The sequence below is a fragment of the Oncorhynchus tshawytscha genome, linkage group LG22, assembly GCF_018296145.1.
Source record: "Oncorhynchus tshawytscha isolate Ot180627B linkage group LG22, Otsh_v2.0, whole genome shotgun sequence".
Taxonomy (NCBI): Eukaryota; Metazoa; Chordata; class Actinopteri; order Salmoniformes; family Salmonidae; genus Oncorhynchus; species Oncorhynchus tshawytscha.
In genome coordinates, this window is record NC_056450.1 from 3,094,246 (window position 1) to 3,119,004 (window position 24,759).

At 43.1% G+C, this 24,759-nt stretch overlaps 1 protein-coding gene across 3 annotated transcripts in view; it reads left to right on the top strand.

The window, feature by feature from the left end:
• The window catches only part of LOC112233897 (protein kinase C zeta type-like), a 151,640-nt gene that overhangs the window by 105,215 nt on the left and 21,666 nt on the right, over positions 1–24,759 (top strand). For all 3 annotated transcript variants that reach the window (XM_024401800.2, XM_024401802.2, XM_024401801.2), the window contains 7 exons: positions 2,203–2,300; positions 2,826–2,912; positions 4,439–4,574; positions 4,839–4,926; positions 5,140–5,259; positions 8,509–8,588; positions 13,271–13,360. In XM_024401800.2, the coding sequence (XP_024257568.1) occupies positions 2,203–2,300; positions 2,826–2,912; positions 4,439–4,574; positions 4,839–4,926; positions 5,140–5,259; positions 8,509–8,588; positions 13,271–13,360 (699 nt within the window). The remainder of the gene's footprint in view (positions 1–2,202; positions 2,301–2,825; positions 2,913–4,438; positions 4,575–4,838; positions 4,927–5,139; positions 5,260–8,508; positions 8,589–13,270; positions 13,361–24,759) is intronic.

Consider the following 24,759-nt stretch of genomic DNA (forward strand, 5'->3'; position numbering starts at 1 on the left):
AGCGTGACGTCGGTGTCCGTGATGTGGCTGGTTTTCTTCTTGTAGTCCGTGATTTCCTGTATACCCTTCCACATACGTCTCATGTCTGAGCCATTGAATTGCGAATCCAGAAAGACCAAGGGGAGTGTTTACATGTTTAAAGGGGTCAGTCCTGGCCATGTTTGAGGCCTGATGATGAACTGAATGGGTATTTAGCCTCGGTTTGGCCTAGTCAACCCCTCAGCTTGGCATACTGTCTCTGTCCCTCTCAGGGCAGCCAAGGCTACCAGCCAGGGTAGCCAAAGCCAGGCTTTTAGAAATTAGCAGAAAAATATCTGCCTAGCTAAAGCCAGACAGGTTGCTATTCTTATAGCTATATAACCTAGAGGGCAAACCTCTGATCTTTGCCATTGATCCATAGAGATGGATAGAGGGCACACTGATCAACAATTGCTATTGATCGCTTCTGTGACGATGCCAGAACCACTGAGGGCTATCTCCGTTTTATATTAGTGAATTATTTAATTGTCTACTTCTATGAGTAGATAGGGGGTTTGTAAACAACAGGCATAAAGTCATAGAGATGGATAGAGAGTGCAGAGAACCACCCATCCAAAGACTTTAGTCAGAAGGAGTATAAGTTCACGGCCTGGAAAAAGCAACAGATGTTTGTCTTCCTGGCGCAATCGCAGGCAGAGCTCTGTAATCTGCTCACTGTCTGTCAACTCTGGCTTGGGCTCGGAAATGAAAGTTCTCTGATTTCTAAAGCTTTCTGTGTGTGAACGTGTGTTTGTGTGAGAGAAAGATTTATTGTGCATAGGGTATGACTTAGTCTACACTACAACAGGTTACTGAGTTGTTTGTGAAGCTTAGAGTGGAGCTCCTCATTTTACACGTTACATCTAGGTGGTCATTATGGGGTTGGAAATGGTTTCCTTTAAATGCAGTGTTTAGTGTGATGTTTATGCATGTGTTGTTTGCCTATTTTTACTCCTTCATTTGTCAGAGTAAGAGAAAATAAGGTGCCTATTTCTCTAACTAGTGCTCTTATTTGTGATTGTGCCTCTTGGTTTCCCCTCTGCATTAGATCATAGTCCAGTATTACTACTGAGTAATAACTTCAAATGAATGATGTACCATGTAGACACTGAAAGGTGTATATTTCTTAATTTGTTTGTCTTTGAGATACTTATTTATCCCATATTTTCCATGCCCTTAATTCATTGCCTCTGCCAGGAGGATGGCACTTGGCCACAAGTGGATATTCTAGCAATACAATAACCCCAAGCACACATCAAAATATACAAAGAAATTATTAAATGACCACAAAATCAACATTTTGCAATGGCCATCTCTGAATTGAAGAGGGCAGTCCATAAGTGCAGACGAAGGATCTGGAAAGATTCTGGAAGGAGGATGGTGTAAGACTCCTCCCAACGTGTTCTCATATAACATTTTAGAAAAATGCTCACTGTCGCTATCCTCGCAAGTGGAGGGTGCTAGAGTATTGGAAACAGGGTTGCCAATCATTTTGACTCCCATATTTTACATTTTTTTGTACTTTCTCTGAGTATTAGTATAAAAATATATATAATTTCCCAAAATTTTGGAGCATACAATATAGCTCAGTATTTGTATTATATCTTTTCTACTGTCTTTTTTTCTCATCTTTATCAAGGATTCCAATACTTATGGAGCAGACTGTATTTTCCATGACTTAAGTGTTAGGCTTTCTGTTATGCCTTCTATTTTTATCTGAAAGAAGACCGTTTAGGTCATCATTAGGGCGACACCTACCTACGTCCTGATCTAACTTGGATCAATTTACTAGTAAATGTACTCTGTCTTTCCTTGTTTATTAAATGTAGTCGAATCTAAAGGGTTAATACCAATAGAGTAAAAATCCAGTGGGTTGAATAAAAAGTGGCTTAGAGAAGAGAACCTTCTTGTATTGTACCATTGCAATGAGAAAAGAAAATGGCTGCTTTGTGTCTTAATGTTCCACTACTTCTTCCTCTGGGGAACTGATTTGACAGCACATGGACATGAAAGGATGCTAATACTGTATACAGTATGTTTACAAAGGCTGTCGTACATGGCATCATGCATCTCGGTCTGTTTGTTTGTTGAGCAGCTCGTCCACGATGATTATGGACATGACAAAATTGTTGCTAATGTTTTTGTCTTTTTCTCTGTCTCTCTCTTTGTGTGTTTCCCTTACAGGACATTGACTGGGTGCAGACAGAGAAGCACGTGTTTGAGCAGGCGTCTACCAATCCGTTCTTAGTGGGCCTTCACTCCTGCTTTCAGACAGAGAGCCGGTAAGAGGCAGACAGAGAATGAGTTCTGAATGACTTATACTTAGGCTAAATAGAGGTGAAATGAATCCATTTCTCTACAATTGTTCCACTGGCCTTGGAACTAGGCAACTGAATTGCTCACCATTCATTATGTGAAGTAAGAAACTATGGAGCTGTGGCTTCTGGGAAAAGTGACACATTCAATGACAGACTTCTCATTGTAAGTAAAGAAATGTATAGTTGTAGTCAATTAGAGGTAGGCTATGAGAGCCTTTACCATAAGACCATGAACCATGACTTAAAGTGAAACCAAATGTTCACCAAGGTAAAAAATGTTTGTTTTTTTAACGAAGAACTTTAAAATCATATTTAGCCAGATAATGGGCATTCAATTTGACATGCAGCCTTCAGTTGGCCAATGATGATAATACTAGCTATTGTTTTGGAAAATGGCAATCTTGGTAAGAGGGCCACTCAGGCTGCATTCAAACTCCAAGACTGATTGTTTACCAATGCCTTCTCCTCTCCCATTTCTTCTGATTGTAGGTTATTTCTCGTGATCGAGTACGTCAACGGAGGGGATCTGATGTTTCATATGCAACGGCAACGGAAACTACCAGAAGAACATGCAAGGTAAACCAGCAACATCCTCCTGCTCCTCTGATACTTCAAAAGCATATGGATAGAACCCTCAATCATGGCTCTCTGCCATTTCCTTTAACCTCTAAACTTATCTGTTTATTTGTTAATTTTTTAAATTTTTTTAATTTCACCTTTATTTAACCAGGTAGGCTAGTTGAGAACAAGTTCTCATTTGCAACTGCGACCTGGCCAAGATAAAGCATAGCAGTGTGAACAGACAACACAGAGTTACACATGGAGTAAACAATTAACAAGTCAATAACACAGTAGAAAAAAAAGGGAGTCTATATACATTGTGTGAAAAGGCATGAGTAGCTAGGCGAATAATTACAATTTTGCAGATTAACACTGGAGTGATAAATGATCAGATGGTCATGTACAGGTAGAGATATTGGTGTGCAAAAGAGCAGAAAAGTAAATAAATAAAAACAGTATGGGGATGAGGTAGGTAAAAATGGGTGGGCTATTTACCGATAGACTATGTACAGCTGCAGCGATCGGTTAGCTGCTCAGATAGCAGATGTTTGAAGTTGGTGAGGGAGATAAAAGTCTCCAACTTCAGCGATTTTTGCAATTCGTTCCAGTCACAGGCAGCAGAGAACTGGAACGAAAGGCGGCCAAATGAGGTGTTGGCTTTAGGGATGATCAGTGAGATACACCTGCTGGAGCGCGTGCTACGGATTGGTGTTGCCATCGTGACCAGTGAACTGAGATAAGGCGGAGCTTTACCTCGCATGGACTTGTAGATGACCTGGAGCCAGTGGGTCTGGCGACGAATATGTAGCGAGGGCCAGCCGACTAGAGCATACAAGTCGCAGTGGTGGGTGGTATAAGGTGCTTTAGTGACAAAACGGATGGCACTGTGATAAACTGCATCCAGTTTGCTGAGTAGAGTGTTGGAAGCAATTTTGTAGATGACATCGCCGAAGTCGAGGATTGGTAGGATAGTCAGTTTTACGAGGGTAAGTTTGGCGGCGTGAGTGAAGGAGGCTTTGTTGCGGAATAGAAAGCAAAAAGTGGCGCTACAAAGTATTAACATAATGGGGCTGAATAATTTTGCACGCCCAATTTTTCAGTTTTTGATTTGTTAAAAAAGTTTGAAATATCCAATAAATGTTGTTCCACTTCATGATTGTGTCCCACTTGTTGTTGATTCTTCACAAAAAAATAGTTTTATATCTTTGTTTGAAGCCTGAAATGTGGCAAAAGGTCGCAAAGTTCAAGGGGGCCGAATACTTTCGCAAGGCACTGTACATAATACCATATACTGTATGTGGGCTTCAGTTGTGAGGTGGAGAATGTAAATATTGAAAAGAAATCACCTTTTCGTTAGAAACTCCTTCCTGTGTAATATACATAATACCATATACTGTATGTGGGCCTCAGGATGTTTTCTACATTGTGCGAAGGTCCGAATGGAACTGTAAGTTGGACAAACTGTGTCACCGAGTCAGGGTGCCGGGAATTCTCTGAACGAGGATAAGCATGCCTGAATAAATCTTCTTCTTTTCTTTCAGATTCTATGCTGCTGAAATTTGTATCGCTCTGAATTTCCTGCATGAAAAGGGAATCCTCTACCGAGATTTGAAACTGGACAACGTCCTCTTGGATCACGAGGGACACATCAAGCTGACAGACTACGGGATGTGCAAGGTGAGACCCATGCACAGACCTACTGTATACTGTTATAGTACTGCTACTATGTTGCTTACTTTTGACTTCCCATTCATTATGTAGAAGTGGATCAATACACTAGACATTGAATGTCTCACGCTCTTTCACTTGTCTTTCTCTGGCTCTCTTTCTTTCTCTCCATCTCTCCATCTTCTCCACTCTTTCCCCCCTTCTCTCTCCCCCTCATTTCTCTCTCTCTCCCCCTTATTTATCTCTCTCCTTCTGCCTCCTTCCCCCTATTAGGAGGGCATAAGACCAGGAGACACCACCAGTACATTCTGTGGAACCCCCAACTACATAGCCCCTGAGATCCTCAGAGGGGAAGACTACGGTGAGTCCCTCCCATCAACAAACACATACATGGAGGGAATGGGGAGAACCTCAGCTCTGGGAATTGGCTATTTAGGAGTTATTGTAAAAAAACGACCACTTCAAATAAATACAAAATATGTGGGAAAAAATAATGAACATATCGCTGTCATTACCATACTATTGCTGAATCTAACCAAGATGGCCGATGTTGTCTGTGTCTCTCTCTCTCCAGGGTTCAGTGTAGACTGGTGGGCGTTAGGTGTGCTCATGTTTGAGATGATGGCCGGGAGGTCCCCTTTCGACATCATCACCGACAATCCTGACATGAACACAGAGGAGTACCTCTTCCAAGGTGAGATATCCCTCTACTTCAATAGCTGTGTTCGAATACCCATACTAACATACTATATACTACATACTATATACGATTAGTTAATGTTAGTATACTGTAAATGAACAGTATGCTTTCAGTTGAGCATACTAGCTGTTAGCCTGTCTACTGGAAGTTGATGCTGTTGCTATGCAACCTCTTGCTAGGTAGTTAGCATAACAAATGACTAGTTAGACATTTTACGGCTTCGGGTGTGTTCTTCAATTCAATCTGGAGTGCCAGAGTGAACTCGTAAATTCAGAGCATTGTCAGATTGTAAATTCAGAGCGTTTCGCTCTCGGAGCATACACTGGATGCTCGGGCCGAGGAGTAGGGTTGATTTGAGCGTTCTGACCTTACAACGGCAGTCAAGCACCCAGCTAACATTGGCTAGCTTGCTAGCTAGCAACTTCCAGACACAAATGAGACCTCTCTGACCATTTTACTCGCCCTAGCAGAGCTGGTTAGGCAGTTTTCTTGTTATCTAGAGCGTTGGTGACTTTAACTAGGCTGCTGGCAACAATTTAATTACGCTTTTTTGCCGACGTTTACTGACAGCAGACATTGAGTGCTCGTAAATTCATTATTCTGCGATCTGGTACACTCGGACGAGAGTGCTCTGAAATCAGAGTAGAGCCAGAGCGAATTTACGAAACACCCGAATGTCCATTGAGAACGCACAACGACTATACCATTTAGCTAAGCTAAGAATGATGGGAATAATCAAGTCAACAAACGTTGGGTAGTTAGCTAGATATCCTATATAGTTAATATACTGGCAAGTTTGATGTATAACTACTAATGTTATGTAGATAGCTAACATACCGGTACATACTGCTGTAATGATATGCTATGTGGTTTGTAAGGACAGCGTAGCTAACAAACTATCAGCCAGTGTAAGGTAACTTATTTGAAAAGTCATTCCTTTATTACATTGCTCAACATTTTCTTAACATTCGTCATAATTATTTAAAGCAATGAATTTGTATCTGCTCTCGTTGTACTTCGACTGCATATGTTCCACCATTTTCTTCAAATCTTGAAACAATGTGAAGCCACACCCATTTCCTGAAGAATTGCATTATGGGCCCTAAAGTACGGAAATAGTGTCCTCTGCGTGTATACTTCATATTTTGTACAACTACCGGGAACATTTGGCATATTAACTATATCCATACTATGACCAATAAGCATACTATATACTCAATTCGCGTCACAAATAGTACGGTTAGTGCGGTTAGTATGAGTATCCAAACGCAACTAATGTCTCAAAGTGTTTGACATTGTTAAGTGTGACATTCCCTACTACTACGCAATGTGTAGCAGCCACCGGGTGGCCATTTTGTGTCAAAAACAAAAACAAATGCTCTCCACACATTGGCTACTCACTCCTCCACTCAAGGGCATGATTATCCAGGATAGTAGTACTTAATATTCCTATATATGTCTAACTTTTTATATCTATATAATGGAGCACTAAAAGCATTTTGGTGCTCCCAAAACCCTATAAGACAGCACACAAACACATCACACGTCACTCAATATGTTTTATGTATTTTGTGTTAAAACCGATAAAGATTTCTACACTAAAAATAAGTATGAGACATTTGGACAGCTAGAGCTATCTGGAAAGGCAAGACCACTGGAGAGACAACTGTATGACCTTAAATGTATTATACCATAGAAATAGAATTGATTGAATGGGATGTCCGTTCCAGTAATTATATTTGTATGTGCTATCCTGTACTACAACCCCCCATACCCTGCAGTAGCGAACATTCCTCCATACCTCTCCCCCAGTCTGTCTCCACCATGCCCACCCATGGCAGTCTGGGCATTGGAACGGGCATCTGCCAGCCTTTTGGTCCTCCTCACGCCCCCACAGGGCAACCAGCATGTCTCTTTGATGCCACCTCGCTAGCGGAAACCAGCCCCTCTCTCTGTAGGGGAGGGCTAGCCTTATGCCACAAGCCTGACCTGTGCCAACCTCACCCTGGGAAACCCTGGCACACATGCCAGACCACAGAACCATAGACATGCAGACAGAGTTCGGGGTTGGCATGGTGGTATCCAAAATTCCATGACAATTAGGTTGTAACCAAATGAGAATGTCATGGAACGGGTTGTACTAACTGTCAGTCTGTCCGCTTGTCTGTCTGTTTGCCTTTTCCTTCGGTCTGCTTGGCTTTCCGTCTATATACTATGCTACGCTCTGCCATACTATACCACTCCCCAACCCTTCCTTCTGGCGACCACTAGACACATGCCACCATCAGTGTTCCTAACCCTGGCCCTAGGCCAAGCTCCTTAACCCCACCAGAGGTTGCATCCCAAATGGCACCCTATTCCCTACATAGTGCACTACTTTTGAACAGAGCCCTAGCCATTTGAGATGCAGCCAGTGACGGATCCAGTTAACATTCCATTAGGACTCAGTGTAAACAAACACAACAGAGCGGGCCGTCCGGCTGGGGGCATTTAGGAAGAAGAGGATAAACAACACTACTCTTCTGTCTGTAATCTGTTCATCAGAGAGGCTTTGCGTCCGCCTCGTCTGCTCCTAGACATGCAATGTTTGTTGATGAGGAATCAATCAGAAATATCTATCTGTTTTGTTGTGTTGCTGGGGGAGAGGGGATTTGAGGTCATTCATGGATTGACTTGACCCGACAGAGTGCGTCCCAATAACCTCTCCTTTCTCCCGAAGTATGCACTTGTTCACTTGCCTTTATGGATTTAACATGAAATGACTGGTTTAAGAAATTTCATCTAGCCCAGGCCTTCACCATTCCAATGCTTTTAATGTGGGGAGGAGTGAACATGTGCACACCTCAGGAGGAAGGAGATATTATTGGGACATACCCAGAGTGGCAGTGAGTTCAACTAACCAACACAAGATGAGGCTCTACACAATACTACCAAACTGTTTCCTGCTGCAAAAAACCGAACGTGCTGTACTACATCACATGTGTTCTTAATGTCCAGGCTGTTGATCCAATATTGTGAGTGCCATTCGTCTCAAGGCTGCACACGACTGACACAGTCACAGAACAGTGCCCCCTCATCCTTCCTCCTCTTCTCTCTTCCGCCCACTCGCTCGTACGCAGCAGGCACTGGGACCCACAGGCAGGCCGAATGGTGAATCACCAATTGTTTGCCTCCCTCCCTTCGCAGGATTGTCTTACCCTCTCTCTTTCTCAATCATTCTTTTTCTCTGTCTTCCCCAAACAGTTATTCTCGAAAAGCCCATTCGCATCCCAAGGTCTCTGTCGGTGAAGGCCGCCAGCGTGCTGAAGGGCTTTTTAAACAAGGTGAGAGAAGAACGCTGAAGTGTAAACCCAATGTGGCCAATCAGGTGTCTCCCTCTCTCCTTCCCTCCCCCTCTCCCTGTCTATTTGCAGTGCTCAGTGAAATCAGCTTGTGTAGGAACGTGGCCAAGACCATATTAGGACAGCAACATGACAGCCACTCTGTGACGGCTTTACCCATTTGGCTGAGAGACAGCGAGTTTGTGTGTGCGTGTGCTTTCACATGTTTTTTGTGTGTTATGCTATGGCCGACTTTCACATCCACTACAGTTACTTACACGTATTTGTTTCTACACGTGTGCGAGTGTATCATCCCCGATATGCATGGCTATAGTAAGACGCAGTATAGTATTGTGTGACTGGCCTTGGACTGGCTTATCACATGCATTAAGCCTCTGCTAGTTAGGGTGCTAATAATAAAATAATGGTACTGGTGAAAAAGAACACCGTCCCACTGTTGAAGTCAGCTGAGGGAATTGGTTACATACATACAGTACATACAGTCACTAGTGAAAGTCTACACACCCCTTGCACAGTCTTCACATTTTGCTGCCATGCAATTAAATCTAAAAAGGGATCAAATTGTATTTTTTCCCTGCTGATCTACATAACCTACTCCACATTTTCAAAGTGACAGAAAAATTATAGAAAATTGTCCAAATGACTAAGAAATACAAAATGTGGATGGATTGATTGTGTATGTCCTCACACCTCAGAGTTAATACTTGGTGGCCATTACAGCTGTGAATCCTTTTGAATAAGGTTCTGCCAACCTTGCACAACTCTCAGGGAAACCTCCAGGTAACTGACAAAATAAGGGTAACACTTAAATAAACGAGGGACAAATTATATTGAAAGCAGGTGCTTCCACACAGGTGTGGTTCCTGAATTAATTAAGCAATTAACGTCCCATCATGCTTAGGGTCACGTATAAAAATTCTGGGCAGACCATTATTTTGGCTACCAGGCTATGCCCCCCCCCATAGGATGATAATGCCTCCATCCATACAGCACGAGTGGTTACTGAATGGTTTGATGAGCATGACAACAACATGTCAGTCACCAGATCTCAACCCTATTGAACACTTATGGGAGATTCTGTTGTGGTGCAAACAAAACCTTCTATACATGTTTGTCCATGTTAGAAGTGGTCAGAAAGTGCCCAAACATGACCCATTTTGCATATCCCACCCTACCATGAGACATCCATGCATGCACACCCGCATGTGGTATGTTTGTGCTATGTGTGTACACGTGTGCTGGTGAGAGGGAAAGAAAGAGAATAACTTGCATTGGATTTGCTTATGTTGTATAACATATTCTAGGAGTGTGTGAGTGTGTAGAATACTCTAGATATTGTTTATGTATAGAGGATCAGTTAAAGGTTTGGAAACGCCTACTCAATCCAGAGTTTTACTTTATTTTTTACTATTTTCTACGTTGTAGAATAATAGTGAAGACATCAACTATGAAATAACACAAATGGAATCATGTAGTAACCAAAAAAGTGTTAAACAAACCAAAATATATCTTATATTTGAGATTTTTCAAAGTAGCCACCCTTTGCCTTGATGACAGCTTTGCACACTCTTGGCATTCTCTCAACCAGCTTCATGAGGTAGTCACCTGGAATGCATTTCAATTAACAGGTATGCCTTGTTAAAAGTACATTTGTGGAATTTCTTTCTTTCATAATGTGTTTGAGCCAATCAGTTGTGTTGTGACAAGGTAGCGGTGATATATAGAAGATAGCTTTATTTGGTAAAAGACCAAGTCCATATTATGGCAAGAACAGAAACGACAGCCCATCATTACTTTAAGAAATGAATGTCAGTCAATGTGGTTTGTAAGTTTCTTCAAGTAGAGTCGCAAAAACCATCAAGCGCTATGATGGAACTGGCTCTCATGAGGACCACCACAGGAAAGGTAGACCCAGAGTTACCTCTGCTGCAGAGGATAGGTTAATTAGAGTTAAATGCACCTCAGATTGCAACCCAAATAAATGCTTCACAGAGTTCAAGTAACAGACACATCTAAACAACTGTTCAGAGGAGACTGCATGAATCAGGCATTCATGGTCGAATTGCTGCAAAGAAACCACTTCTAAAGGACACCAATAAGAAAAAAAGGCTTGCTTGGGCCAAGAAACATGAGCAATGGACATTAGACAGGTGGAAATCTGTCCTTTTGATCTGATGAATCCAAATTTGAGATTTTTTTTGTTCCAACCGCTGTGTCCTTGTGAGATGCAGAGAAGGTGAACGGATGATCTCCGCATGTGTGGTTCCCACCGTGAAGCATGGAGGAGGAGGTGTGATGGTGTGGCTACCACAGTATTCTGCAGCGATACGCCATCCCATCTGGTTTGCGCTTAGTGGGACTATCATTTGTTTTTCAGCAGGTCAACGACCCAAAACACACCTCCAGGCTGTTTAAGGGCTATTTGACCAAGGAGAGTGATGGAATGCTGCATCAGATGACCTGGCCTCCACAATCACCCAACCTCAACCCAATTGAGATAGCTTGGGATGAGTTGTTCCGTATAGTGAAGGAAAAGTAGCCAACAAGTGCTCAGTCATGGTAGAAATAGTTTTAGATACTCAGCTCCATGGTCCTAGAATTCTCTCATTTAAAATTTTGATGATATCGTTTTGTTGGTGGAGTTTAAACCCTTGAACGAGTCAAGTCAAGACTTTTGTTTTTTAACATAATATGTAACTGCATGTGTGTTTATAGTTTTGTTCAAAGTTGTGTTAGTGTGTGTACAGTTGAAGTCGGAAGTTTACATACACCTTAGCAAATACATTTAAACTCTATTCTTGACATTTAATCCTAGTAAAAATTCCTTGTTTTAGGTCAGTTAGGATTACCACTTTATTTTAAGAATGTGAAATGTCAGAATAATAGTAGAGTGATTTATTTCAGCTTTTATTTTCTTTCATCACATTCCCAGTGAGTCAGAAGTTTACATACACTCAATTAGTATTTGGTAGCATTGCCTTTAAATAGTTTAACTTGGGTCAAACGTTTCGGGTAGCCTTCCACAAGCTTCCCACAATAAGTTGGGTGAATTTTGGCCCATTCCTCCTGACAGAGCTGGTGTAACTGAGTCAGGTTTGTAGGCCTCCTTGCTCGCACACATTTTTTCATTTTTGCCCACACATTTTCTATGGGATTGAGGTCAGGGCTTTGTGATGGCCACTCCAATACCTTGACTTTGTTGTCCTTAAGCCATTTGCCATAACTTTGGAAGTATGCTTGGGGTCATTGTCCATTTGGAAGACCCATTTGTGACCAAGATTTAACTTCCTGACTGATATCTTGAGGTGTTGCTTCAATATATCCACATAATCTTCTTTCCTCATGATGCCATCTATTTTTTGAAGTGCACCAGTCCCTCCTGCAGCAAAGCACCCCCACAACATGATGCTGCCACCCCCGTGCTTCATGTTTGGGATGGTGTCCTTCGGCTTGCAAGCCTCTCCCCTTTTCCTCCAAACGCAACGATGGTAATTATGGCCAAACAGTTATTTTTTTGTATCATCAGACCAGAGTTCATTTCTCCAAAAAGTACGATCTTTGTACCCATGTGCAGTTGCAAACCGTAGTCTGGCTTTTTATGGCCGTTTTGGAGCAATGGCTTCTTCCTTGCTGAGTGGCCTTTCAGGTTATGTCGATATAGGACTCGTTTTACTGTGGAGATAGATACTTTTGTACCTGTGTCCTCCAGCATCTTCACAAGGTCCTTTGTTGTTGTTCTGGGAGTGAATTGCACTTTTTTCACCAAAGTACGTTCATCTCTAGGAGACAGTGTACTATTGTTTGAACAGATGAACGTGGTACCTTCAGGCATTTGTATATTGAGCAAAGAGGCACTGAGTTTGAAGGTAGGCCTTGAAATACATCCACAGGTACACCTCCAATTGACTCAAATTATGTCAATTAGCCTATCAGAAGCTTCTAAAGCCATGACATTTTCTGGAATTGTCCAAGCTGTTTAAAGGCACAGTCAACTTAGTGTATGTAAACTTCTGACCCACTGGAAATGTGATACAGTGAATTAGAAGTGAAATAATCTGTCTGTAAACAATCTTTGGAAAAAGTACTTGTGTCATGCACAAAGTAGATTGTTTGTTAACAAGAAATTTGTGGAGTGGTTGAAAAACGAGTTTTAATGGCTCCAACCTAAGTGTATGTAAACTTCAGACTTCAACTGTAACAAAAAAATACTGCTCTGGATTACATTTCCACAGAATAATCTAAAATAGTAGTAGATCAAACAACAGATAAATATAAAGTAAATCTATTATGATTGTGGAGTTAAACTGTTAATACAATCATTGATCTGTGAATTGTTGGCAGGAATTAGTGTGTGTTTTTCATTGGTGGTATTTTGATAATCACCTTGTTTTGCGATTTTTTTTTTAAGGGTAAAGAAATTGTGTAAGAGTTTGTTTGAGGGAAATACTGACTGACTTTGTTTAATTGGGGAAATATTACATCTCTACGTTCGACCAAGATCACATTGCTGTAATTGGTGTTATAAACCATCTATTAAAATTGGTGCCACAAATATGCTTGAATGACTGGCGGCAGATAGATTTTCTGTCATTTTCACTTTGTTTATGGACTATTGCGTTGAGCATACCAACTCTTGATTCTACTCGTTTCTCTCCACCTAACAGGACCCCAAAGAGCGGCTGGGTTGCCAGGTCCAAACGGGCTTCTCTGACATCAAGTCGCACACGTTTTTCCGCAGTATAGACTGGGACCAGGTAAGCCTCCAATCAAATCCACTTAACTTAGAAGAATAGAAGTGAATGGATCCGTCTGACAGAGTATTTGTGATGGGAGGGAAGTCAGGGAAGTCAACAGTGAGTAATTGTGTTCTGTGGTTAGTCAGTATCACCTGTGGGAACCCATCTTGGTCAGTGTGATGGTTTACTTTGACTCACATTATGTCTATTTGCATTACGTCATGCTTTAAATGGTGGGTACGCTATATTTTATTTGACTAATATTGCAAAAATGGTTGAGAAGATACTTGATTATTGGGGGGATGAAACAATATTTACTTTTATTGCTAATGGTTAATTAAAGGAATTTCCGATTGGCATGGCTTTCCTAACTTTGACAACGAGGAAGTTTCCCATCAGATTCTTTCCGAGTCATTTCCCTCGGCAATCAGCCCTTGTTAATGTCTTAATTGACCAGTGTTGGGAGAGGAGGGATCTTAGGGAGCTTTAAATGAATAGAACACGTAGAGACACAGTGTTAGACCACTGCTGTGTAGAACAAAGTGACTGCCTCCTCTTTGTTGCACCACCAAGAATAAAAGTGAGTTCTAAATGACAGACATGCACCATCCAAGTGTGTGTGTGTGTGTGTGTGTGTGTGTGTGTGTGTGTGTGTGTGTGTGTGTGTGTGTGTGTGTGTGTGTGTGTGTGTGTGTGTGTGTGTGTGTGTGTGTGTGTGTGTGTGTGTGTGTGTGTGTGTGTGTGTGTGTTGTTGGGGAGGTTGATGGCGTACAGCTGACGCATGCAGCTATTTCAAAGTGGGAGATGGGCCCATACAATATTTAGGGGATCCGGTATGTCATCAGAAATTATGCTCATGTGCACATACACAATGGGATTCGGTGTTTCCGCACATTATTCGATTCTAGTCAGAGTCTTCTGTATATTCAATACAAAAAAGCGGGAGATGCTTTGATCACAGCGGTGCCTCCTTTTCTGTGCAATATCATTGTTCAATTGAATGTCAATCAACAGCATGTCACAGTGTTGCAAAGTACCCGAAACGTTGGTACTTTTTCGATACTAGACCATCAAAAACGGTTCGGTACTCACATTTTTGTTACTTTCGGTACTTATTTTAAATGTGTCTCATGTGGTCTACTGATTGAGCGAGGATCAAGTCTGTCTTTGAGCAGTGCCTGCGCCGTGTCTGCTCTACTTACTCATTGCTAGCTCTAGCCTGAAGATACTGGTAGCTTCCGCTTTGTAGGCTAAACCACTGGGCACAGACATCAATTCAACGTCTTTTCCACGTTGGTTCAATGTAATTTCATTGAAATGATCTGGAAACAACGTTGGTTCAACCAGTGTGTGCCCAGTGGGAACTTTACTTGCTAGCTTACAGCTGAAGCCAACATAAATTCCCTACCCTAGTACCTTGTATATATTATGCAAACCATAAAGCAATATATTGCTGATTTCAAAGCTGATTGTCACCAAAAACAATTGTCATTAATTTTGTCTCCCCTGCCTGACGTCTCTCCCAGTCAAGATCATCCTCTTTGCTCAAGCCTGGAACTGAGTGTGTGTGCACATGACGTCATGGTCTTAAAGGGACAGCGCACACTTTTATAAAAGAAGAGATTGCTTCTTCTATGCAAATGCTGTTGATCAGTATAATAAAATAAGTATTTTAGTTTTTTTCTCTAGCACTACACAGCTGATTCAAATAATCAGCTAATCATCAAGCTTTGATCATTTGAATCAGGTGTATAGTGTTACCAAAATGTGCACCCCTTGGGGTCCCGAGGACCGAGTTTGGGAATCGCTGGTCCAGATCAACTGCCATTCTGTGACATTGGCTAATAAGACTCATTTCTTTTTGCTGTGGAATCATTTTGGTATCGAGTATAGTGATAACCTGGTATCGAAGTAAAAATTCTGCTATCGTGACAACACTAGTCTCTCATGAGATAATGTTTAAGTCTCTTTAACTATAGTGTTATAATGTTGACTTTTCTGGTTGAGAAGATAACAACTGTATAACAACTATTACAACCAACTGGTCTCTGTTCTAACCAGGTAAAGGAGTCTTTTTCATGATGAGATCTCGAGGCTACAAGTTTTTGTTTTGCTAGTACAGACTGAGATATGTTCTGGGATTCATCAGACAGCATTACGTTTACCACAACAGTCACAGGCTTCATCAATAAGTGTTTACCACAACAGTCACAGGCTTCATCAATAAGTGTTTACCACAACAGTCACAGGCTTCATCAATAAGTGTTTACCACAACAGTCACAGGCTTCATCAATAAGTGTTTACCACAACCGTCACAGGCTTCATCAATAAGTGTTTACCACAACAGTCACAGGCTTCATCAATAAGTGCGTAGACAATATCCTCCTCACAGTGACCATAAGAATGTATCCAAACCAAAAACTATGGGCTAAAGGCTAGAGCTATTGCTTACAATGAACGGGACATGGACGCATACAAGAAAGCCTGCCAAGACCTCCAACGAGACATCAAACATGCAAAAGGACAATCTAGGAGGAAGGCTGAATCCTATTACACTGGCTCCGACGCTCGTCGCATGTGGCAGGGCTTGCAAACGGAAATCCAGCCATGAGTTGCCCAGCGACGCAGAACTACCAAACGAGCTAAATACCTTTTATGCTCGTGTCGAGGAATAAAACACTTTGTCTTGTGTTTTTCTGGATGACTGTGTGATCTCGCTCTCCGTGGCCCACATGAGCAAAACATTTAAACGGGTTAACAACCACAAGGCGGAATACCAGGGGGTGGTCTCAAAGAATGCGCAGACCAGTTGGCAACAGACATTTTCAATCTCTCCTTGTCCCAGTCTGTAATCCCAACATGTTTCAAGCTGACCACCATTGTCCCTGTTCCCAAAAGCTCTAAGGTAACCTCCCTAAATTATTATCACCCTGTGGTACTCACATCTGTAATTATAAACACCATCACCCCAGACAGCCTAGACCCAGTCCAATTCACATACCGCCCCAACAGACCCACAGATGACAATCACTTCACACTGTCCTCTCCCACCTGGACAAGAGGGGAAATAACTAAGTGAGAATGCTGTTCATAGACTACAGCTCTATATCAGGCGGTATCAGAGGCGGCCTGAAAAATTGCTAAAGACTCCAGCCAACCAAGCCATAGACTGTTCTCTCTGCTCCCATCCGGCAAATGGTACTGGAGCATGGGCTCTTGAACCAACAGGCTCCGACACAGCTTCTACCCCCAAGCCATAAGAATAAGACTGCTAAATAGTCAATGAATGGTACCCAAACTATCTGCACTGACTCTATCTTGCTCTGACCCTATACCAAACATTAAGGACACCCTCCTAATATTTAGTTGCTCACCCCCCCCCCTCCTTTGCCCTCGGAACATCCTCAATTCATCGGGGCATGGACTCAACAAGGTCTCAAAAGCGTTCCACTGGGATGCTGGCCCATGTTTACTCCAATGCTTCCCACAGTTGGCTGGATGTCCTTTGATACACAAGCGAAACTGTTGAGTGTGAAAAACCCAGCAGCGTTGCAGTTCTTGACACACACTAGTGTGCCTTGCACCTACTACCATACCCTGTTCAAAGGCACTTAACTTTTGTCTTGCCCATTCACCCTCTGAATGGCACACATACACAATTCATGTCTCAATTGTCTTCAACCTGTCTCCACCCCCTCATCTCCACTGATTGAAGTGGATTTAACAAGTGACATCAATAAGGGATCATAGCTTTCACCTGGTCAGTCTGTGATGTTCTTAATGTATACACACTCACTCACACACATTACATTGACACTCCACAAAAAATCCACACACATTCACATACGCACACAACACACATTCCGATGCTACACATACAGTTGAAGTTGGAAGTTTACATACACTTAGGTTGGAGTCATTAAAACTCATTTTTCAACCATTCCACAAATGTCTTGTTAGCAAACTATAGTTTTGGCAAGTCGATTAGGACATCTACTTTGTGAATGACACAAGTAATTTTTCCAACAATTGTTTACAGACAGATTATTTCACTTCTAATTCACTGTGTCACAATTCCAGTGGGTCAGAAGTGTACATACATTAAGTTGACTGTGCCTTTAAACAGCTTGGAAAATTCCAGAACATGATGTCAAGGCTTTAGAAGCTTCTGATAGGCTAATTGACATGATTCGAGTCAATTGGAGGTGTACCTGTGGATGTATTTCAAGGCCTACCTTCAAACTCAGTGCCTCTTTGCTTGACATCATGGGAAAATCTAAATAAAATCAGCCAAGACCTCAGAAATAAAATTGTAGACCTCCACAAGTCTGGTTCACCCTTGGGAGCAATTTCAAAATGCCTGAAGGTACCACGTTCATCTGTACAAACAATAGTACGCAAGTATAAACACCATGGGACCACACAGCTAGAGATGAACGTACATTGGTACGAAAAGTTCAAATCAATCTTTTCTTTACTTTACTCTTATCTATCCTGATGCCTAGTCGCTTTACCCTGCTTTCATGTATCTACGTCAAATACCCCGTATCTATCTGCACATTGGTCTGGTTACTCGCCGTTTAATTTTGTTACTCTTTTATTTGTAGTATTATTTTGAAACTGCATCATAGGGAAGGTCTCGTAAGCAAGCAGTTCAAGGTAAAGTCTACACCAGTTATATTCGGAGCATTTAACAAATACAATTTTACTTGAAAAACTTAATTTGTTTGGTATCTGGTCACATTACTACGACCAGTTAAAGGCATCCTTTTCTAGTTGGTAAAAGTGACATCACTGCAACAACTTTTGCCGACAGGCAGTGATTGGATAACTCGTCTAGACATAGAAAAGCAGACAGACAGATAAATACCCTGACTTGATTTCGGTTCACTAAATAGGCTATAGCCTACGATAGAAAAAACATTGCCAAAAGGAATGATTTCAAAGATACAAAGCCGTGGATAAGTCTCTCTTAGACTACTGTCAGTGTAAGAAACCATAACTGTAAGTTCTAAAATACCAAACATATCCTGTCCTTTATTATAAACTCGGTGGTTCGAGCCCTGAATGCTGATTGGCTGAAAGCCGTAGTATATCAGTCCGTATTCCACAGGTATGACAAAACATTTAATTTTTACTGCTTTAATTGCTTTGGTAACCAGTTTATAATAGCAATAAGGTACTTTGGGGGGTTGTGGTATATTGCGGGGCTGTATAAGGGCTGTATCCAGGCACTCTGCATTGTGGGCCTTATTGCTTAAATATACACTGCTCAAAAAAATAAAGGGAACACTTAAACAACACAATGTAACTCCAAGTCAATCACACTGTCCACTTAGGAAGCAACACTGATTGACAATAAATGTCACATGCTGTTGTGCAAATGGAATAGACAACAGGTGGAAATTATAGGCAATTAGCAAGACACCCCCAATAAAGGAGTGGTTCTGCAGGTGGTGACCACAGACCACTTCTCAGTTCCTATGCTTCCTGGCTGATGTTTTGGTCACTTTTGAATGCTGGCGGTGCTTTCACTCTAGTGGTAGCATGAGACGGAGTCTACAACCCACACAAGTGGCTAAGGTAGTGCAGCTCATCCAGGATGGCACATCAATGCGAGCTGTGGCAAGAAGGTTTGCTGTGTCTGTCAGCGTAGTGTCCAGAGCATGGAGGCGCTACCAGGAGACAGGCCAGTAAATCAGGAGACATGGAGGAGGCCGTAGGAGGGCAGCAACCCAGCAGCAGGCCGGCTACCTCCGCCTTTGTGCAAGGAGGAGCAGGAGGAGCACCGCCAGAGCCCTGCAAAATGACCTCCAGCAGGCCACAAATGTGCATGTGTCTGCTCAAACGGTCAGAAACAGACTCCATGAGGGTGGTATGAGGGCCCGACGTCCACAGGTGGGGGTTGTACTTACAGCCCAACACCGTGCAGGACGTTTGTCATTTGCCAGAGAACACCAAGATTGGCAAATTCGCCAATGGCGCCCTATGCTCTTCACAGATGAAAGCAGGTTCACACTGAGCACATGTGACAGTCTGGAGACGCCGTGGAGAACGTTCTGCTGCCTGCAACATCCTCCAGCATGACCGGTTTGGCGGTGGGTCTGTCATGGTGTGGGGTGGTATTTCTTTGGGGGGCCGCACAGCCCTCCATGTGCTCGCCAGAGGTAGCCTGACTGCCATTAAGTACCGAGATGAGATCCTCAGACCCCTTGTGAGACCATATGCTAGTGCGGTTGGCCCTGGGTTCCTCCTAATGCAAGACCTCATGTGGCTGGAGTGTTTCAGAAGTTCCTGTAAGAGGAAGGCATTGATGCTATTGACTGGCCCGCCCGTTGCCCAGACCTGAATCCAATTGATCACATCTGGGACATCATGTCTCGCTCCATCCACCAACGCCACGTTGCACCACAGACTGTCCAGGAGTTGGCGGATGCTTTAGTCCAGGTCTGGGAGGAGATCCCTCAGGAGACCATCCGCCACCTCATCAGGAGCATGCCCAGGCGTTGTAGGGAGGTCATACAGGCACGTGGAGGCCACACACACTACTGAACCTCATTTTGACTTGTTTTAAGGACATTACATCAGCCTGTAGTGTGGTTTTCCACTTTAATTTTGAGTGTGACTCCAAATCCAGACCTCCATGAGTTGATACATTTGATTTCCATTGATCATTTTTGTGTGATTTTGTTGTCAGCACATTCAACTATGTAAAGAAAAAAGTATTTAATAAGAATATTTCATTCATTCAGATCTAGGATGTGTTATTTTAGTGTTCCCTTTATTTTTTTGAGCAGGTTATAATCTCCCAATAGCTTAAAATATCAGATTTGTCATGCATGCAATGAAAATAAATTGTGTTAATACCGTGAGGCACACTCCTACTCATATATGAATAAACAGCATATTCTGCGTCCCAAATGTCACCATATTCACTACATAGTGCACTACTTTTAACCAGGGCCGATAGGGCACTAGCAAAAAAATAGGGCATATGGGCCCTTGATAAAAGTAGTGCACTCTGGAGGGAATAGGGTGCTATTTTGGATGCAACCGAGATGCTGGTTTAAACATACAATGTTTGCCTCTTGGGAAAATTGGGTGTGGGTCCCACCATAAAAGTGAGAAGGAAAAAAATATTTCTAAATATCAGTAACATGCCTTGCCATGACGCGTGGTGCAGTGCAGACAGTCTCTGGCCCAGACAAAACTCCCGGGCTCTGAGTAGCACTTTGACTACTGTTGTTTAAGCATATTAATATGAATCACAACACATTGTATCCAAGATGGCATAGCAGTCAGATGACTTTGTCTTGTCGTGTCCCGTGTATATATTTTGTATATATTTTTAACCTCAATTTCAACATACTCTACAGCAACCCGCTTCACCCAATGTTATATAGATCTGATATTTTCTATACTTTAGAACTGGAACCCCCATAAGAAGTTAGCCAGCTAACTAGCTAGTGGTCATCAGCTAACCTCAGCCCGGACAACCCCTGCCAGTCTGCACAGCGCGACTCAACCCAGAGCATATCAGGCTGATTTTTCTCTACCACATCTCTGGATTCCTACCGCAAGCTCTGAACCTTTTCACCTGGATCATCGCAGCTAGCTAGCTGCTATTTGAGTGGCTACTCCTGGCTAACGTCTCTGTCTCGAAGCAAGCACCAGTTAGCCTGGAGCTAGCCCCGAGCTAGGCCCACCTCCCGGCTAGCTGAAGAGCTCCATCGGTCAATTTCTTGGGCTACAATACCTATTTTGCCAATTGGCCTGGACCCTTTTACTGCCTACATGGAGCACCGCCGATCCATCACGACTGGTCTGCCGACGTAACCGTCCGAGGGGGCTTCAACAGACTCTTCCGTCGCGACCTCCCTTAAGGCACTCCTGCTAGCCTGCTTTCCCCGGCCCGCTAGCTGTATGAATTGCCATGTCTCCAGCTCGCCTAGCTACTCACTGGACCGTATGATCACTTGGCTACGCATGCCTCTCCCTTAGGTCAATATGCCTTGTCCATTGCTGTTTTGGTTACTGATTATTGTCTTATTTCACTGTCGAGCCTCGAGCCCTGCTCAATATGCCTCAGCTAGCCCTTTTGTTCCACCTCCCACACATGCGGTGACCTCACCTGGCTTAAATGCTGTCTATAGAGACAAAACCTCTCTCATCGTCACTCAATGCCTCGGTTTACCTCTACTGTATTCACATCCTACCATACCCTTTTTGTACATTATGCCTTGAATCTATTCTTCCGCGCCCAGAAACCTGCTCCTTTTACTCTCTGTTCTGAAATCACTAGACGACCAGTTCTTATAGCCTTTAGGCCTTAACCTACTCCTCCTCTGTTCCTCTGGTGATGTAAAGGTTAATCCAGGCCCTGCAGCGCCTAGCTCCACTCCCATTCCCCAGGCGCTCTCATTTGTTGACTTCTGTAACTGTAAAAGCCTTGGTTTCATGCATGTTAACATTATAAGCCTCCTCCCTAAGTTTGTTTCATTCACTGCTTTAGCACACTCTGCCAACCCGGATGTCCTAGCCGTCTCTGAATCCTGACTTAGGAAGGCCACCAAAAATCCTAAAATTTCCATCCCTAACTATAACATTTTCCTACAAGATAGAACTGCCAAAGAGGGCGGAGTTCCAATCTACTGTAGAGAGAACCTGCATAGTTCTGTCATGCTGTGCCCAAACAATTCGAGCTTCTACTTTTAAAAATCCACATTTCCAGAAACAAGTCTCTCACCGTTGCCGCTTGCTACAGACCACCTTCAGCCCCCAGCTGTGCCCTGGACATCATATGTGAATTGACTGCCCCCTATCTATCTTCAGAACTCGTACTGTTAGGTGACCTAAACTGGGACATGCTTAACACCCCAGCCATCCTATAAGCTAAGCTAGATGCCCTCAGTCTCACACAAATTATCAATGAACCTACCAGGTACAACCCCAAATCTGTAAACACAGGCACCCTCATAGATATCATCCTTACCAACCTGCCCTTCAAATACACCTCTGCTGTCTTCAACCAGGATCTCGGCGATCACTGCCTGCGTCCATAATGGGTCTGCGGTCAAACGACTACACCTCATCACTATCAAACTCTCCCTAAAACACTTCAGCGAGCAGGCCTTTCTAATCGATCTGGCCCGGGTATCCTGGAAGGATATTGAATCATTCCGTCAGTAGAGGATGCCTGGTTATTCTTTAAAAGTGCTTTCCTCACCATCTTAAATTAGCATGCCCTGTTCAAAAAATGTAGAACTAGGAAAATATATGGGGTGGCAGGTAGCCTAGTGGTTAGAGCGTTGGGCCAGTAACCGAAAGGTTGCTAGATCGAATCCTCGAGCTGACAAGGTAAAAATCTGTCGTTCTGCCCCTGAACAAGGCAGTTAACCCACTGTTCCTAGGCCGTCATTGTAAATAAGAATTTGTTCTTAACTGACTTCCCTAGTTAAAGGTTAAATAAAAAATATAGCCCTTGGTTCACTCCAGACCTGACTGCCCTTGACCAGCACAAAAACATCCTGTGGCATACTGAATTGGCATTTAATAGCCCCCGAGATATGCAACTTAGGAACCAATATACACAGGCGGTTAGGAAAGCAAAGGCTAGCTTTTTCAAACAGAAATTTGCATCCTGTAGCACAAATTCCCAAAAGTTCTGGGACACTGTAAAGTCCATGGAGACTAAGAGCACCTCCTCCCAGCTGCCCACTGCGCTGAGGCTAGGAAACCCTGCCATCACCAATAAATCCACGATAATTGAGAATTTCAATAAGCATTGTTCTACGGCTGGCCATGCTTTCCACCTGGCTACCCCTACCCCGGTCAACATCTCTGCACCCCCCGCAGCAACTTGCCCAAGCCTCCCAATTTCTCCTTCACCCAAATCCAGATAGCTGATGTTCTGAAAGAGATGCAAAATCTGGACCCCTACAAATCAGCTGGGCTAGACAAAATGATCTGCCGCAATTGTTGCAACCCCTATTACTAGCCTGTTCAACCTCTTTCATATCGTCTGAGATTCCCAAAGATTGGAAAGCTGCCGCGGTCATCCCCCTCTTCAAAGGGGGTGACAGTCTAGACCCAAACTGTTACAGACCTATATCTATCCTACCCTGCCTTTCTAAGGTCTTCGATAGCCAAGTTAACAAACAAATCATCGACCATTTTGAATCCCACCGTACCTTCTCCGCTATGCAATCTGGTTTCTGAGCTGGTCACGGGTGCACCTCAGCCACGCTCAAGGTCCTAAACGATATCATAACCGCCATTGATAAAAGACAATACTGTGCAGCCGTATTTCGACTCTCATCGGCAGACTCAACAGCCTCGGTTTCTCAAGTGACTGCCTTGCCTGGTTCATCAACTACTTCTCAGACAGAGTTCAGTGTGTCAAATCGGAGGGCCTGTTGTCCGGACCTCTGGCAGTTTCTATGGGGGTGCCACAGGGTTCAATTCTTGGGCCGACTCTTTTCTCTGTATACATCAATGATATCGCTCTTGCTGCTGGTGATTCTCTGATCCACCTCTACGTAGACGACACCATTCTGTATACTTCTGGCCCTTCTTTGGACACTTTATTAACTAACCTCCGGACGAGCTTCAATGCCATACATCTCTCCTTCCGTGGCCTCCAACTACTCTTAAATGCTAGTAAAACTAAATGCATAATCTTCAACCGATCACTGTCCGCACCTGCCCGCCCGTCTAGCATCACTATTCTGGACAATTCTGACTTCGAATATGTGGACAACTACAAATACCTAGGTGTCTGGTTAGACTAAACTCTCCTTCCAGACTCACATTAAGCATCTCCAATCCAAAATTAAATCTAGAATTGGCTTCCTATTTCGCAACAAAGCATTCTTCACTCATGCTGCCAAACATACCCCCGTAAAACTGACTATCCTACCGATCCTTGACTTTGGTGATGTCATTAACAAAATAGCCTCCAACACTCTTCTCAGTGAATTGGATGCAGTCTATCACAGAGCCATTCGTTTTGTTACTAAAGCCCCATATACTTCCCACCACTGTGACCTGTATGCTCTCGTTGACTGGCCCTCGCTTCATATTCGTTGCCAAACCCACTGGCTCCAGGTCATCTCTAAGTCTTGGCTGGGTAAAGCCCCACATTATCTCAGCTCACTGGTCACCATAGCAGCACCCAACAGTAGCATGCGCTCCAGCAGGTATATTTCACTGGTCACCCCCAAAGCCAATTCCTCCTTTGGCCACCTTTCCTTCCAGTCCTCTGCTGCCAATGACTGGAACGAATTGCAAAAATCACTGAAGCTGGAGACTCATATCCCCCTCACTATCTTTAAGCATCAGCTATCAGAGCAGCGTACAAATCAGCTGGTCTTGACAATCTGGACCCTCTATTTCTGAAACTATCCGCCGCCATTGT